This window comes from Pelodiscus sinensis, chromosome 23, assembly GCF_052426305.1.
Source record: "Pelodiscus sinensis isolate ZL-2025 chromosome 23, ASM5242630v1, whole genome shotgun sequence".
Classification (NCBI taxonomy): Eukaryota; Metazoa; Chordata; order Testudines; family Trionychidae; genus Pelodiscus; species Pelodiscus sinensis.
In genome coordinates, this window is record NC_143074.1 from 20,344,999 (window position 1) to 20,363,105 (window position 18,107).

Sequence of the window (18,107 nt, forward strand, 5' to 3'; positions counted from 1 at the left end):
AGTGAGGGTGCCAGGGGGGCGGCGCAGGGGACAGGCAGTGAAGGTGCCAGGGGGCGGCGCAGGGGACAGGCAGTGAGGGTGCCAGGGGGGCGGCGCAGGGGGACAGGCAGTGAGGGTGCCAGGGGGGCGGCGCAGGGAACAGGCAGTGAGGGTGCCGGGGGGGTGGTGCAGGGGACAGGCAGTGAGGGTGCCAGGGGGGCGGTGCAGGGGACAGGCAGTGAGGGTGCCAGGGGGGTGGTGCAGGGGACAGGCAGTGAGGGTGCCAGGGGGCGGCGCAGGGGGACAGGGGGGCAGTGAGGGTGCCAGGGGGGCAGTGAGGGTGCCAGGGGGCGGCGCAGGGGGAGTGTCCGGGCCGGGGCGCACGGGAGGGAGGGCAGGACGCGCCGGGTGCGCCCGACGGGAGGGCAGGAGGCTGCGGCCGGCGGCGCTGGGCGTGCCCGGCTCGGGCCCTCCCCCGGCGGAGGGCGGGGTGCGCGCACCGCCCCTTAAGGGCGGCAGAGGCCGCGCCCGGCCCGGCTGGTCTGTCGGGGCTGAGCTCGCCGCGTGTCCCGGGCCCATGGAGCCGAGCTGGCTGCTGGCGGGCGCCGCGCTGCTGCTCCTGCTCCTGCTCCCGGCGCTGGCCGCGCTCAGCCCCGCCGCGCTCTTCCAGCTCAAGATCGCCGGCTACTGCGCGCTCTGCCTGGCGGCCTCGGCGCTGGCCGCCCCGCTCTGCCTGCTGCGGCACGGCGGCCGCACCGTGCGCAACATGAGGCGAGTGCCCGGCCGGGGGGGGGAGGAAAGTCCCGAGCCCGGCTCCCCTCCACGCGCCTTGGTGCGCCCCCCCCCGACGGCTGAATTGGGGGGCTGCGCCCCGGGGAGGGGTGGGAGCCTGCGGCGTGTCGGGGCCCGCACGTGTGCAACGCGCCCCCCCCAAAGCAGCCTTGCGCTGTGACAGCGGCTCTGCCCTCCGGCTCGACGGGGCGGTCCCGGCTCTTCTCCGCGCAGCCCTGGGAGCTCCGAGCAGCAGCTGGTCGCGGCGCTGGGCAGGATTTGGGCAGCGGGCTGGAAAGCTGGCAGTGGCGGGTCCCAAGCGGCTAGAGCCGGGAGGAAGCGGAGCTAGGCTGGTAGCGTGGCTGTCTGCCCCCAAACGCACTTCCTGAGCGGCTTGCAACCAAAACAGTGACGGCCTTTAGCTCTGGTGGCTGGCTACTGACCTGCGGTGGTTTGCCAAGGGCTGGCAGGGCTAGGAGCGGGCTAAAAATACCCTCCAGACTTTCCTAGCTTTTGGTTTCAGAGTTGGAGCCGCCTTAGTCTGTAACAGGAAAAACTTAAAACCACCCCCAATAGTCTGGTAGCCCTGGAAAGACTAACAGGATATGTAGATGGTATCATGAGTTCTGAAGAAGTGGGCTGTGCCCATGAAAGCTCATGATACCAGCGACATGTTTTTAGATTTTCACGTGCTACCAGACTGTTGGGGGTGGTTTAAGTTTTTCCTAACTTTGTTTGCACCCGATACCAGTTACTATGCAGGGTAGGGACAGCCTGTGTGGGTATGCAGGAGGGGTCTGCATGCCCTCTCTGTTAAGATGTGATATGGCCTGAACACATACTTGGGGCTTTTTATTCCAAGAGGTAGGAGGAGATCCTGGTGAACTGTAGCTGTTGTGTTGTGAAGTGGGCGTGTGGATTTGCGTGTTTCATGCAGCTGGTTGGACAGCATGGGTTAGTGGGAAGGAGGGCTTTTAAGACACATATTCTGTCACTCAAGCAGTTTTAATCTCAAATTGTTTTTTTTTTAATCCATCCCATTGCCTAAAATAAAACACCGCAGGCTTAGAGGGGAGACTTGTTTGTCTCTTTCTTGTTCAATAATGCACCTGGTTGCTGAATGCCCCACAAGAAGGTATCTGAGGGGTTGCAGTGTTAGTCTGTAACTTGTTAAAGAACAAGTTAGTCTTCAAGGTGCCACCGGACTACAAGTGTATGTATCATGAGCTTTCATGGGCAAAACACACTTTCTCAGAGGGTATGAAAGCTGGCAAACCACAGAATGTGGTTTATTCCAGTCTCTGAAGCTAGTGAGCTGTATTTAGACCTAGGTAGCCTGTGCCAGTTGGAGCCCTGACTTATTTTGCCTCTGCTGCTTAACTATCTGTCCTACCTGGCACTTAGCTTATGCTCTGCTGCTGTCCCCAGACCTGAAGCAGAGACTGTGTAGCTCTAAGGCTTGTAATTTTTTGGCCCGGTTTCTATTGGTGGAAAAGATGAAACCTCTTTCTGTATTGCCGTACTAGTGCGGGGCTTACCGGTTACACTGCTCTGATTCTAACGACATTCAGTCCAGGCTAGGGTGAGGGTCTGTGGGAAATCGAGGCTACCCCCAGGGCTGGACACACAATCCCACCACTTCCAGCAGTGCCAACGTGATGCAAAAGTCCCATCTCGACTGTGTTGGCTCAAGCACTGCTGAAAGTGGTGGTGTAGCTCAGTGGTTATCGAACAGTGGGTCACGCCCCAGTGCTGGGTGGTGGAGTGTCCAGCACTGTATCGCATTGCTGCAGGGGGATCAGGTGAGCAGTGGCGGGGCTAAGGCAGCGACCTGCCTGTCCTGGCACCGTAGACTGCCAAGCAGCTGGCAGAGGCCCGGCTCCTGAGGGGAAGAGCGCACCGGGCTCCATGGACTCTCCAATTCCCGAGCTCTCATTGGCTGGGGATCTGCTGCTGTCTGCTTCTGGGGCACAGCATGGTCTGCGGTGCTAGGAGAGGCAGGAAGCTGCCGTAGTGCCCTGCTGCACCACTGACTGGGGGCCGCTCTGCGTAAGCCCCTCCTGCCTTAGCTCTGCCCCAAAACTGGAGGCCCTTCCAGCACTCCGAAGTGCTCATCCTCAGCCCTATCCCGGAGCCCACACTCTAGTTAAGTTACGTTGGGTCCTGGGCACCAGCGATCTTCTTCAGCTGGATCCTGAAGAAAAAAAAGTTTGAAAACTGGTGGTGCATAGTGTCCAGGCAAGCTGAAGACAGTAGAATTTCCTATCCCGGTCTGGTCTAAGGTTGTTAACATGTGGCTATTTGGCAAATCGTAAAGAGACGCTTAGTCGATAAGCATCTCCATAGGAGTCGACTCGAGCTGGGATTGAGCAGTCCTGGCTTGTGCCGCAGCTCCAGAGCCACCTGTACTGCAGCTTTGCATTTTAAATGGAGGAAGAGCCACTAGGCTCTTCCTACGTTTAAAATGCAGAGGCGCGGCGATCCGCATGAGCCGCCTGCTCGGTCCCGGCTCGTGCTGAGACCTGCAGCCCCTGTTCGTGGCGGACAGTCCTGTCTGCCACCCACAAGTTGGTGCCGGAGCAGCCCCTGTGTTGTGGTTCTGAGTCCTGTCAGCCCCGTCCATGGCCAGACTCCAGAGACCGTAGTAAGAACAAGTAGTAAATATTTTGGGGTCTGTCCTGATTTGGTGCCGGTCTGCCTATTGATGAACCCTGGTTTAGAGTTGTTTGAATGAATGAATGAAGACCGTATGTTTCCCGGATTATTGGTTTGGCTTAAAGGAGAACTGGGGTAGGGAGAAACAAGCAAGAAGGGGAGAAAATGGCTCAAGACGAGCCATTTCTCAGCAAACCCTTAAGAATTTGGAGATGATGCCGGGACAGGAAAGAGTCAGGGAAAACTACACTGGGATGCAGGTGCCTGTAGCAGTTAGGTTTGCGGAGGTGCCCATTGGAGATCTATAGGTAAGATGGATGTGCTGGTAAAATGTTACCATCTGAATGCTTTGTTCCTCCTGCAGTATCAACCGTACTGTTTTGTCACCGTAGACTCTGGGTCAGACACCATCAGAGTCCAACCAAACACAGTCCCATCTGCTGAGTAAGAATGGCTGAAAGGCCAATGGGCAGTGTTCTGTAAGCTGGGCACTGGTGCAGCCACTCGGGAGAGAGTCCAACGCTGCCCAGCTGATTAGCAGAGCACCCACAGCTAGGTTTTGTTTCTACTGGTGGTGCACGTTCACATGTGCCTTGGTGCGCATAAATTATTCCGCACGTGGATGGAAAAAATGAGGGAACATTGTCCAGGGTGAAAGTGGGAGAATTGTGGTGGTCCACCTTAGGAGAGGGAAAGGCATGAGGTTTAAGATGTAAGAGGTGCACTCAGAAACCAGCAAATGTTCAGAGGTGCAGCAAGTTCTGTAACAGTCTGGAGCGGGACAGTAAGCCTCTTCTACAACCAGGAAATACAGGTTGAACCTCTCTAATCCGGCACCCTTGACTGGTGCCAAGCCAGAGAATGTGCCGAATCGTGGGAGGTCAGTATTATCTAGCAGCATGACCAACCCTTCCACTGCTTAAAAGACACTTAGGGGTAAATTAGAGCTAAATATGAGCAGACAACATTAGTCACCAGTCCTGGCTCTCAAGTAAACTTTACAGGACTGTGGGGAAACTTAGCCGCACCCCTGAGTAGACACCCAGCTAACTAAAATCATGCTGGACCACAGATGTTGCTGGACTAGAGAGATTCAAACTACTGTGGTGGAAATTTCCTTGCTGTTGCTAACGCCACTTAACTGTATTGGGAAGCCCAGCTGTCAAAAGGCTGCTGGTTGTTCAAGCCATCCTGGGATTCCCCCCTCCTCCCCCCCCCCCCCCACACACACTGCCCCTCCCCCAGAGTGGGGTTGGCCATATCTTGAACACGGCGGATGTTTATAGCGACAGCTGTTTCTGAAAGCCGTGTGTCCTTTGCTCTTGTATGTCTGTTGGTGCATAGTCACAAGATTCGTCTTCTGTTCTCTGTGCACACGTGACAGTTTCATTTTTATCAGCTGCCTGAGAGCCATCTTTCCCCGTGCCTTCCAACCTCTCCCAGGCTTGTCTAATTGGCAGCTGCTGCTGTTTCGGTTCATTGTGAGGGCGTTTCCGCATTAGGGTCATATGACCCTAATTATACTCCTGCCAGCAGCCAAAGGGCTTTTCAAAGAGCATCCGGCTAGATCAGTGTTTGCTAAAAACACTCCTCTTTTTTTGGTCTGTTAACTCTAAGGTGTGTGGCTGGAGGTGCTTTCTTCTGAACCAGATGTGAAGCGCAGGGTTGCTCTCTGAGGGTCCTTGCCAAATTCGGTTAGGGGTTTTTCAGTTTTCCTTAGATGTCTGCCCACGGAACCCATCCTTACTCATGTCCCATCTTGAACTGGAGCTGCGTGCTGTTACGCAGCTGTTGTGTATCACCCTGGAGGTAGAGATGTTTTAGTGGTGGGTGGTATGAGATGCTCCTGGATCTTAGGGGTGTGTGTGTGTGGGGGGCGGGCGCCCGCCCGCGCTCCCCTTCTCCCCCCGCATTGCTGGCTCCCCATGAGCACTGGCTCTCACCTGCCCCATTCTCCCCTCCACTCCAATCATGCTGCTGCCTCTGTATCCGAGGCAGCAGCATGGAGGGAAGGGAGGCGGCTCAGCAGGAGCTGGTATGTGTGGGGAGGCAGCCGTATGGGTAAGATGGGGCAGTGTATAATGGTACACATTAACCAATGAGCCCAGGTGTATCGGTTAACCATGTACATGGTTATCTCATTTCCATACTGGATAGTAAATACAGATGATCTGAGTCCAGTGACATTCTGTTCTCACTCCAGTGCTGCAGGAATACAGTTGAGTAGCTAGAGTGACTTTTATAGGTATGTGGTATAATCTAGGGCGCAGGAACAAGCTACCCCACGTTGAGCCTGCGTATGTACAAAACGAATTGATTCAGAACAGGTATGTGGAATCCTTGTTAACCATTCGCATCCCTGATTCACAATGACTATTTCTTGGTATGTTTCAGATCTCTGTCTTTAAATGGAAGGGTGTAGCTATCAAACCAATGTCCCCGTTTTTGTTGTCGCTTTTGACAGCTGTGGCCTGTTGCAGTCAGATCAGAAGAGCCCCTCTAGTGTTCCCTTGAGCTACATCCCTGTATCTTTGAGCCTCTTTAAGCCATTCCTAATGTACATCAACTGGTATTGGTCCTACAAAACCCAAGACGTGCGCTGCATGTTATCTACTAGCACTGTACCAATCTGCTGGCTATTTGCATATACAGCTGCTGCTTACAGAAAATTATTCTGATAGGCACTAACTAGTGGTGGCTTTTTTAAACTAAAGAATATTTCTGCAAAGCATGCACAGAGTGATTGGGCAACAAAATGTCAAATGAAATTTAATGTGGGTAAGTGTAAAGTAATGCATGTTGGAGGGGAGAAAAAACCCCAACTATACGTACAGTATGATGGGGGGGCTAATTTGACTACGACAAATCAGGAAAGATCTTGGCGTTATCGTGGGTAGCTCTCTGAAAACGTCCACTCAGTGTGCAGCGGCGGTCAAAAAGGCAAACAGGATGTTAGGAATTATTAAGAAAGGGATAGAAAATAAGACACAGAATATCTTACTGCCCCTGTATAAAACTGTGGTACGCCCACATCTTGAATATTGTGTACAGATGTGGTCTCTTCACCTCAAAAAAGATATTTTGGCCTTAGAAAAGGTTCAGGAAAGGGCAACTAAAATGATTAGGGGTTTGGAACGGGTCACATATGAGGAGAGGTTAACGCAACTGGGGCTTTTCAGTTTAGAAAAGAGGAGATTAAGGGGGGCTATGATAGAGGTCTATAAAATCATGAGTGGTGTGGAGAGGGTGAATAAAGAAAAGTTATTTATTAGTTCCCATAATAGAAGAACTAGAGGACACCAAATGAAGTTAATGGGTAGCAGGTTTAACACTAATAAAAGAAAGTTCTTCTTCACACAGCGTGTAGTCAACCTGTGGAACTCCTTGCCAGAGGAGGCTGTGAAGACTAGGACTAGAACAGAGTTTCAAGAGACGCTAGATAATTTCATGGAGGTTAGGTCCATAAAAGGCTATTATCCAGGAGATAGAAATGGTGTCCCTGGCCTCTGTTTGTCCGAGGCTGGAGAAGGATGGCAGGAGACAAATCGCTTGATCATTGTCTTCGGTCCACCCTCTCTGGGGTACCTGGTGCTGGCCACTGTTGGCAGACAGGATACTGGGCTAGATGGACCTTTGGTCTGACCCAGTACGGCCGTTCTTATGTTCTTATGAATACTTCAGCTGAGGGGACAGACTTGTAGGAACCACCATGAAACTGAAAGACTCCTCAATCTGAGAACCTACAGCTGTACTGTCAAACCAGGCTGAGGGCTTGATAAAAAAAATTCTATAAAAGCAAAAATACTTCTCCTGTGCTCTTGCTGTTAATCTTGCTACTGTGACCTCTCTTTAGATCTGGAGGAAGGAAGGGAAAAAAAAATCGACTTGTACTTCATTTGACCTCCGAGGTACTGTTCTCGTGTTGTCAAAGCAACCGCTGTAGTTGAAGGGCAAGTCAAGCTACAGTTAGATGTTTAAACGTTTTCCTTGGGTCATTGACTGAGTGTGCTGAAACTTTCACTGCTTTCCCATGTGTGTTTCTTGGGATCCTGGCCGCCTGCATGGCACATCGAGTCCTTCTGTGACCTTGATAAACAGCCAAAAGGGTTCTATGGCCATGGATAAATAGCCTTGGGAAAATTTGTCACTTATGGTACAGGTTGGACCTCCCTGGTTTGGCACACAGGACCTGAGTGGTCTCGGATGAGGGATTTTTACTGGACCGGGGAGGTCACTTCTGGCCCTCTGCTGCCCCCGGCTTTCCCCAGCCAATGAGAGCTCGGGAATTGGAGAGTCCATGGAGCCCGGTGCGCTCTTCCCCTCTGCATTGTACCAGGTTCTCAGCCCCCTTTCCATAATGCACCTGAACTCTCTAATCTTAACATCCATGGTCCTGCCGGATCATAGGTGTTGCTGGACCAGAGTCCTGGTTTATAGAGGTGCAACATTTTGGTCTGAAGACTCCCTTCAGAAGAGGAATATTACTCAAGGTCTTTCCTGTCTCTAACATGGAAAGTGGACTACCTTGTCCTTGTTTATTGGTCTGTCTGTGTTTTAAGCTAGTCTTCCATATGCCATCACTTAAACATCTCCCCTACTTTGATCTCCTTTCCCTTGCCTACTTGTATGAGGGGCAGGGAAGTAAAACTATAGTAGATGTTAGGAGCCTGGACTTTTTCCAGTCATTGGTGTGATGGGCTCGGGCCCTATCTGGGTGGGGAGGAAGGATTTTTTTTTTTTCTTCGCCCTGGTGGGTGAGGAGCTGAGAGAAGCAAGAATAAAGACTTGTGTAAAGGAGAGTGAGTGAAGGACACAAGTAGCAAATCGGAGAAGGGGTGGGGACTGAAGACAAGATGTTACGACTGGGCAAGCAAAGTGTTGTACTTCCTTTAAACGTGTTTCCACGTGGGCAACAGTGGTCCAGTGCATGTAAATGTATACAGATTAGCTGTCTGCTTCCAGTGAGATTAGCTGCATGGTTTTGCATGCTGCGAAGGTTGTTCACTGCACACCAAGCACAGTTCAGTGGTTACAACAGCTCCTGGGAAACGTTCCAGATAGAATGGTCTTTCCTGGATTCTTCCATTAAGACTCAGAGGGTTGTGGAACTCTCTGTGCTAAACGGCACAACCGGGGCCCCTTCAACTCTAATTGTTGGCTACACTTGTAGCATGCTGGTGCAAGCAACAGCAGCGTTAGCTGCCTAGCTAGGCCTGTGTTCTGTGCCTGGCAGGTGCTTGCTGGCTTGCTTTGCAGTCTAGGCACTTGGAATGTGTGTGCCATGTTAGCAGGGTAATTCCTCTGAACTAGGCCCATACTCTGGCCCTCTTATGTGCATGATGGTAGCTTTCATAATTGGACAGAAGGCCATTAAGTACCAAGTACTGTAAAATCTCGAGTACAATGCTCACCGATTGTATAATGAGCACCCTGACTTTGAAGTCTTTTCACAATGGAAAAATCTAGATGCCTATATATAATGCGCACCTATGAAACGAACCTGTAAGTAGCTCCCGGGCCGGGGAACTCCCCCTCTCCTCCTCACAAGGCGAGGAGCCGGCGGTGCTGCCAGGCTGCAGCACCCTGGTTTGCTGCCTGCCTGGTGCTCCTTCAGGCTGTGCCCGGTGGCCCCTGCGGCAGGCGCGGGCTTGGCACGGTGCGGGGCAGCTGTCCGGGGGGGAGGGGAGGGCAGGTTTTAAACTCCGCCACCGGCTCCCCGGGTTGCTCCTCGCCTTGTCCGGCTCTCTTTGCAGAAGTGGCTTTTCCGCTAAAAAGGCTGTTTGTCAGAACACCTCCCTCCCCTCGCAAGACTCCTCATTCCTCAAAAATTGAGGTTGACAGTCTTGCGAAAGTCGTCTCCCCCCCCCCCCCCCCGACATGGCCTTGTCTACACAAGGCTTTTTATTGGGGGGGAAAACCTCTTCTGCAAAAAGAATCGGAAGAAGATCTGTACATGTAAGCGTGATTTGCATATCCTCTTCCGCAAAAAAAGCAATGTAGCCGTAGCCTTAGATCCCAGGGACATCTTGGATTTTAAGAGCTGAGAAAAGTTTAAAAAAAAGAATCAGTATTTTGCAGAGACTTGATGAGGACTTCAGTCTGCTGCTGTTTGTTGCTTTTAACCAGGGTGGATTTGATCAATTCAAATGACTAGTCAGGAAGATGCAATTTAATCCTGGTTTTCTACACAAGTGCATTCTTGGTGGTGGTTGTAACCTTGAACTATGTTCTTCACAACTCAGTGATAGATGTCGATTTCATTTTTAGAAGGCGTGTGTTTTTAAACAGTGACTGACTTTGAAAACTTTTCAGATTAATTTGACAGCTATATCAGAAAGTGAAGGATTAGGTATTTCATTTACCAAAGGTAATTGAAGCAGATAGTACACCTCCCAATGGCTTCACAAATATCTCTACTTTAACAGTTAATCATTAATATTTGGAGAACTTTCGTGCCATGCTGTATTAGGAGAACATCACCAGACAGATATTTTAAATTGCTTTATTTAACTAAAACAAGGCCATATGTTACAAGTTTGCCGTTTGGGGTGGGGAGAGAGTGTGTTAACAAACCAAGCATTGAAATTCAAACATTCAAATTTTTTAAAATCAAGGTTTTTTGGTTAATTGGTTTTTAACTAAAATAGTTTAAATGAAATTTTTTTTTTAAACGAATTAAAGTGACTGTCAGCCAGGTCAAGGTGAGAAACATAAAATATTAGCTTCAATTCATTTTTTTAAACTTTTTGCACTTTTAGAGAGGTGAGGGATTGACTGTGTGTACACATTTGCAGAGGGACAATAGGGTTAGTTTCTCACCTCTACAACGTGTTTAAAAACATTTTTGCTTTTAACAAGCGTGTTGGCTCTGGAGACCCACATCCACAGTTCGGGAACTGCAAAATCAAGCATCTCTGATAGTATCTTCTAGACTTGAGCACGGAGTCCCATTGTGGCGATAGAAAGATTAATTTAATCTATACAGAAGTCTCTGGAACTCCATAAAACCAGGTCCCTAATCCATGAATTATTGGAACTCCTTTACAAAACTCTTCTTAAACATTATGGCTACGTCTACACTGGCATGATTTTCTGGAAATGCTTAAAATGGAACAGTTTTCCATTATAAGTATTTCTGGAAAAAGCTCGTCTACATTGGCAGGATGCTTTTCCGGAAAAATACTGCCAATGTAGACACGCTTTTCCGCAAAAAAGCCCCGATCGCCATTTTCACGATCGGGGCTTTTTTGCGGAAAAGAAATCTGTGCTGTCTACACTGGCCTTTCTCCAGAACAGTTTTCCGGAAAAGGACTTTTGCCCAAATGGGAGCAGCATAGTTTTTCTGGAAAAGCCCTGATGATTTTACAGTAGATCGTCCGTGCTTTTCCGGAAATTCAAGGTGCCAGTGTAGACAGCTGGCAAGCTATTCTGGAAAAGCGGCTGATTTTCCGGAATAAGTGGCCAGTGTAGACACAGCCCAAATGAATTAGAATTGATGATCCCTATTCCATGATGAGCGATCTTTGAGCTTTGATGCATCTTAATTAAAATGATCTTTGCATAACTTAGTGTTTTATTTAAACTCCAATTTAAATTTTTTTTAATCCATCCTGCTTTTAACACTGGATCACTTTGTACTGTTCTGGACTTTGTTCATTCAGGGCAGCAGATGGCCCCCTCCCTTGGCCAGGTAGTACTGGGCCAGCCTCAAGGCATACTACCTACTGAGAGCTGTTTGGGTGAGGGTGAGGGGGTGTGTAGGGGGGAGGCACTTCTGGCTTCAACTTGTTCTGGTTAGAACAAAGGTCAGGTTTATTTTAAAAGCTCTGCTCCACTGAGGCAGGATTGCACATGCTGAAGGCTAGGCTTGCTGGCATGGCAGCTCTGTGGCTCGAATGTGAGCCAAGTCTCCTGTCGGGGGGGGGGTATTCATGTTGTGTCTTCCGTTGGGTACAGAACATTCCAATGCCGGAACTCGGTCTAGGCTGATGTTGCCATAAAAAAACGGTCCTCTCTGCTGTAAAACCTGGCCCGGAGTGTTTTTTGGGGCTGGTGTTTCGAGCACGGCTGAGCTGCCAGGGACTCCATGTGTGTTCCTGAAATAGTGCTGTGCCCTGGGATATCTGTAAGCAGCTAGCCGCCTAATCAGCTCAGAGGAACTGACGTGAGAGCTGTGCGCACCTGCAGAAGCTCTGGCTTCAAACGCTGGGTGATCGGACCTGATGGCTTGCCGGGTTCACTTGGTTCTCTGTGCCACTGCTTGCCTGCTGCTGTAGCCAGATAGCATGGCTGAAATCAGTGTGGTTTCTTTTCAGTCCGTCAGCAAAGCTGGTAGGGGGGTGTGTGTGTGTTTGGGGAGGGGGGTATACATCACAGTTGGTAGGAGTGTGTATGTGGGGAGGGGGGTGTACACGTCAGGGTATGTAGCTTTTGGCTTTTAATCCTTAGCACCAGTCTCCTGGCTCCAATCTCTAGTCTTTCCCCTTGACTAGTGGATTGAGGTTTAACCGGCACTGATGCAAGCTGCCTAAATAAGTGAATGACGTACACAGCTTAGATAGCAGTGGCAGACTTTGTCTCTGCCGCTGATTCAGCTCCTGGCTCCATAATGCCAAGCCCAGTGTGAGTGGGAAGAGGTCACTATAGACCAGCAGTAGGCTCAAAGGTTGCTTGTGCCACCCACATCCGATGGTAAAATCTCCTTAAGCTGCCAACATGTAGCCTGCCTCATGAGAACTGTATAAGCACAAGGTACATCCTGCATGCACAGTGTCATTAACTATTGACGGGCGTGTGTGCACGGCAGATAGGAACCTGCAGCTGACGCAGGCTGATGGCCCCACAACCTGCGCCCTATTTTAATTGTGATGTGCAAGGTCTACACTAGAAGTCTAGCTAGGGCTGTGGCCTAGGACCCTCCCACCTTGGAGGATTGTAGAACCCAAGTGCCAGTGTCGATGCTGAAATTAGACACCCCGCAAGCCAAGCTCTGAGATTGTCAGCAGACGAAGGCCAGATGTGGGTTCTTTTAATTACAGTGTAGACCTGTGCTTGCAAATACTCCTGGCCAACCAATATGTTATCAGAGGCCTAATTAAACTCCACATTAGATTGCGAAACTAAAAGGTTATTTGTGGAGGCTTGTGCAATCCAGTCGGGTGGTCAGGAGGTTTGGGTGCCCGTGACTTGTACAGAGGGGAAGTGTCTACGTGCCAGGGACCAAGCCGAGTGTTGGAGAGAAGCATGCAAACGGGGAGTGAGCGCAGCTGTTCCAGTGCAGTTTGCACAGCTATCAGAGGCCCTGCATCTGCATCTAGGATCTGACCAAGCTGCAGCAGGTTGGCTGTTTCTCCCCCTCTGGGTAGCCGTGAAAATGGACACTTAGCTTCAGGAGCAAACAACTGACTTAAGAACAGCAGCAGAGTCAGGGACTGGAGGAAGACAGAGCCTGGCCAATATGACTAGTCCCCCTCTTCTCCCCACCCCTCCTCTGTCCCTTGGAGTAACCAGGGAGATAAAGGAACCCATTTCCTCCTGTCCCCTGCAGGCATCTTAGTAACAGGAGACTCCTGGCTGTTGTAGTGCTGTCAGGTGTAAATCCCAGCGGTAACGCCCTCTTGCCCAGTTACTGTAGCTGAATGAGTCAGCCCCTGTGCGCTCTGGCTTTGCCCCTCTTGTGCATGAGCAGTCTTGAGGCACCTCTGCCAAATTGTGCAACATGGACCTTCCTCTCTCTGGCGAGAGCGAGGGAGTGGCTTGCTGTGGCATATGCCCTTGGGTAACTTGCAACCGGCTCCTCCTGCTGCTTTCTGCCCAGCAGCCTAATTTCCAAAGCAGTGACCTCTCCTCTGGTTTGGAGGCGGGGTTGGAATTTGGGTCATTCTCTTGGCTGGGATATTTCGCAGTCCTTATGCTGACTGTCACACCCCTTTGCCTGTGTGTCTGGAGGGGGACAAATGGTCTGCAACAGGAGTGGAATCCCATTGTAGAAGTTTCCCTATTCAGGAGGACAGTAAAACCTGCTAGTCCAGTAGTCTGGTCACTTACAGGACTAGCTGCACCTCTGAACACTTGCTGGTCTGAGTGCATCTCTCATGCCTCATGCCTTGGGCCTACAAAGTAGGGATGTGAAAGTTTAACCAGTGGGGGCCGGAGCAGCCCCTGCCTACTGCGTGTGGGGGGAGGGCGGGGGGAGGCGTTCTTGCCTAGCTGGGCTGGAGCAGCTGCCCAACCTTCTCTTGAATCTGTTTAACTGGTTAAACAATATGTTTAACCAATTAAACAGGATTTTACATCCCTACAGCAAAGACTTAGTCGCTGTGTTAGAAAAATCTTGGGCATGCTAGGTGTGAGCGATTGCCTCTTGTTGGTTACTCTTGGTAGTAAAACGAGCTGTGCAGATACAGACTCGAATGCAGCCTGGATTGGAAATCACTGGGAGTTGCCACTTAGTGCATGGAGCACTGGTTCGTTCGGACACCCTGAGAACCAGGAAAAAAAGAAACGTACTTTATTTGTAGCTTACCGGGCAGGAGTTGTTAGCTTCTCTTTGGAGGCTTGTTGGGCTCCTGGGGGCCAGTCTACAAGGGGGTGACGGATTAAAATCGACTCAATCACTTTCTCTGTGGGAAAGTGTCCTTGGTGCAAACCACTCCTGCCGTTGACAGGAAGTAGAGCGTTCGTTCTCCCAGGTCTTGGCACAGACTGTGCTGGGTAGGCCACAGGAGTTAGGACTGATGTGCTGTGCAGAGAACATAAGAACAGCCGCACTGGGTCAGACCAAAGGTCCATCTAGCCCAGTATCCTGTCTGCTGACAGTGGCCAGCACCAGGTACCCCAGAGAGAGTGGGCCGAAGACAATGATCAAGCGATTTGTCTCCTGCCATCCTTCTCCAGCCTCTGACAAACAGAGGCCAGGGACACCATTTCTCTCTCCTGGATAATAGCCTTTTACGGACCTAAACTCCATGAAATTATCTAGCTTCTCTTGAAACTCTGTTGTTGTCCTAGCCTTCACAGCCTCCTCTGGCAAGGAGTTCCACAGGTTGACTACGCAATGTGTGAAGAAGAACTTTCTTTTATTAGTTTTAAACATGCTACCCATTAATTTCATTTGGTGTCCTCTAGTTCTTCTATTATGGGAACTAATAAATAACTTTTCTTCATCCGCCCTCTCCACACCACTCATTTTATAGACCTCTATCATATCCCCCCTCAGTCTCCTCTTTTCTAAACTGAAAAGTCCCAGTCGTTTTAACTTCTCTTCATATGGGACCCGTTCCAAACCCCTAATCATTTTAGTTGCCCTTTTCTGAACGCTTTCCAAGGCCAAAATAGCTTTTTTGAGGCGAGGAGACCACATCTGTACACAGTACACAGAGGGGCTCGCATTGCTGTTCTGGAGGTAGAGGGCTAGGGTTTTCCAGCACTTTCCTTACCGGTGTCAAACCACGTCTGGTACTCCGTGGATGTGACCAGCTTGAGGAGTATGTGCTGGCCTGTCAGGAGCCTAGACGTCTCGCTAACCACCTTACAGCAATAAGATTTAGTACTGATCCGGGAGGGAAAGTTGTCCTCGCCTGTCCTTGCTGCTTTCTAAGGAAACAAGCAGCAGCAGAGTAGGACTAAATCAGACGCATCTATCCGTACTGTTAACTTCTGACACAATGAGACTCTGCAGAAAGCTTCTGCTTCTCCTACTCTCCTTTTGCAATCGGAAACAGCATTACCAGAGCGTGGTGGTTTCCACAGTTGGACTCTTTCTGGGAGGGAACTTGAACATGTAGCAAGACTGTCAATTTTTGCCTGCTTTCTGTGGAGGGAGAACCTGTCCTGACCAGCTTTACACCTGACACGCTGCCCTCTGGACCCTCCCTAAGGCGTGGGTGTTGGCTGCTTCCAGCCTCCCACTCAGCTGGCTGTAAAAAGCCTCAGTCTGTTCAGTCCAAACTGTAATTACTTGTGGCATTATCTCGAACCTAGCTGGGGTTTGACTGAGAGAGTTCTTCCTGGTCTCCTCCCAGCAGCCATGCTGTCATGAAGAAAATCCTGAGGCAGAAATGTATGGAGGGGTGTCCTGGTGGGTTAAGGACTAGGTGAGCTGGGTTCTGTTCCTGGCTTTGCCCTGGCTCCACTGGGCCTGTGTCTCATTACCCTTATTTTACCCAGACTGGGGAAAAACGCTGGCTTCCTGTAGAAAGTGTTCTGAGCTCTGTAGATGAAAAGTGCCATAGAAGAGCTAACTGGGGGTGATGGACAGGCGAGAAAACCCTAACGTGTAGCATGGACAGGGGTGGTGCTTGGATCAACAGCTGGCGTGACGGACTCTAAACGTGGCTTGTGTCTGCGTGGCCTGTGGTAACACTCTTCTGGTAACCGTGGCAACTCACCATGTCTGCACCCTACCAGAGGCCTAGCTTGAAACATGGGCCTGTGGGGTGGTTCCTATGGTGTGTTGGAATCTCTAACCATGTTCATAGGCTGCTTTAACCAGCTGAGCTGGGAGGAAAAGCAGCCTGCGGCTCTGTGCGGATGCCCGGGGCATGCTGGCGCCGTGACCTAAATGCATTGAGTCCAGGTGATGGGTGTGGCTGTACAGACAGTCATGCTGCCAGAAGCTGTTGTGTGGGCACAAGCGGAACAGCAACCTTTGTCCTACCTCGCTGCAGAATTGCTGCTCCATGCCAGTGGGGGCAAGTCTGGGCTGAGGGGGAAGGGGCAGCCAGCAGGTGCTTCGGAAATTGCCGTCCCCTTTGCTCGGGCGTGTATTAGGGCGGGAAGGCACCCATCCCATCCCATTCATGCCTGAGACGTTAGTCTTGGTGACGGGGCTGTGCCTGGCGTGTTTGTGTGGCAAGGTGGGAAGGTTCGGTTAGGGTGTGTTAGCATCTTCTACTCCAAGACAAGAGCCAGTCTAAAAGACCTGCCTCCCTCTCTTCCTTCCCCTGCCAGCAGTATGGGAGTATGAAGTGCATTCATATTCCTTGTTAACTTTCAGTGCTGTCACATGTTCATCTTCTGGAGAAATGGTCTGAAGCAAATAAGATGCAGCTTAATAAGGACAAAGGCAAAGTACTTCACTTGGGAAGGAACAATCCCTTTCACATGTACAGAAGAATGGGAAGTGACTGTCTAGGAAGGAGTACTGCAGAAAGGGATCTAGAGGTCGTAGTGGACCACAAGTTAAATATGAGTCAACAGTGTCACCCTGCAAAAGAAGCAAACTTCATTCTAGGATGTATTAAGAGGAGTGTTGTGAGCAAGTCACGAGAAGTCATTCTTCCCCTCTACTCTGTGCTGATTGGGCCTCAATTGGAGTATTGTGTCCAGTTCTGGGCACTGCATTTCAGGAAAGATATGGAGAAGGTCCAGAGAAGAACAAAAATTAACGGTCTAGAAAACATGACCTATGAGGGAAGACTGAAAGAACTGGGTTTGTTTAGTTTGGAAGAGAAGACTGGGAGGGTGTCTACATAGAAAAGATATTTTGGAATAATGGCCTTTATTCTGAAATAACTATGCGAGGATCTACACTGCAATTCTGTTTCAAAATTATTTCAAAATAACGGATGGCTTATTCTGACTTCTGTAAACCCCATTCTACGAAGAATGCCTATTTCGAAATAAGGCATGTGTAGATGCTTCACTTCCGCTGTTTTGAAATAGCCCCTCACCAAACCATTCTAAGTTATTCCTCCTGGGGAATCTAAATCGAGATAGCATGTCTACATTTGGAAAGCCTGCCTCAGACTAATTTTGAGGCTTCCTTGCAGTGTAGAAGTGCTATTTCGGAATAACTATTCTGGAATAGTTTATTTTGAAATAACTGTGCAGTGTAGACTTAGCCGATGTGATAGTAGCTTTCAGGTACTTAAAATAGGTGTTAGGAGAAGGGAAAACCATTATTTTCCTTAATGTCTGATAGGACAAGAAGCAATGGGCTTAAATTGCAGCAAGGGAGGTTTAGGTTGGACATCTGAAAAAAACTTTCTACCTGTTTGGGTGGTTAAGCACTGAAATAAATTGCCCAGGGAGGCTGTGGAATCTGCATCACTGGAGATACCTTGGAGCAGGCTAGAGAGAACAAATGATAGTTTGACACCAGTGTCCTGTGAAGTAGGGATGTGAATGGCTAAGTGGTATGTATTACCCTTACCAAGGAAAAGTGACACTCTTTGCTCCTCAGGCCTCTTTCTCTGGCTTAATAGTTTCTTTCTCCTGCCCTAGTGCGTCTTCCATGCTGTCACGTAGACCCTTCTTGACTCAGAGGCCTGCTGGCTCCTGACTTTCTTCTCTCGTCTATGCAGAATCATTGCCAATATCGTCAAGACCTTCAAGTATATTTATGGCCTGAGGTTTGAGGTGCAAGGTCTGGAGAACTTCGAGGTGGAGGGGCCATGTGTCATCGTGTCAAACCATCAGAGCATCCTGGACATGATGGGTGAGTTGCTTGGGTGGGGAAAGATGTGGTCTCTTGTTCAAAAGGGAACAGGTGTGTGTGGGGGGAGACACGACACCTAGTTTTGCTGTTGGGGAAGCTCTGTGCTTCTCCGTGAGTGGGAGAGTATCCAAGATGTGTGGTGGAAGAGGCAGTAGGAGCCCTGTTTGGGTGTCACAAAGTGCATTGGCCAGTTCCATCAACAGAAATTGCCCCACAGGTGTCCAAAGCCCCAGCAGTGTCTTAAGGAAAGTGATGCACTGTA

At 50.1% G+C, this 18,107-nt stretch overlaps 1 protein-coding gene across 1 annotated transcript in view; it reads left to right on the forward strand.

The window, feature by feature from the left end:
- Positions 1 to 482: 482 nt before the first annotated feature.
- Positions 483 to 18,107, forward strand: part of AGPAT2 (1-acylglycerol-3-phosphate O-acyltransferase 2) — a 29,653-nt gene continuing 12,028 nt past the window's right edge. The window contains exons 1-2 of the mRNA XM_075905348.2: positions 483 to 750; positions 17,712 to 17,845. Of these exons, the coding sequence (XP_075761463.2) occupies positions 557 to 750; positions 17,712 to 17,845 (328 nt within the window). The 5' untranslated portion in view covers positions 483 to 556. The remainder of the gene's footprint in view (positions 751 to 17,711; positions 17,846 to 18,107) is intronic.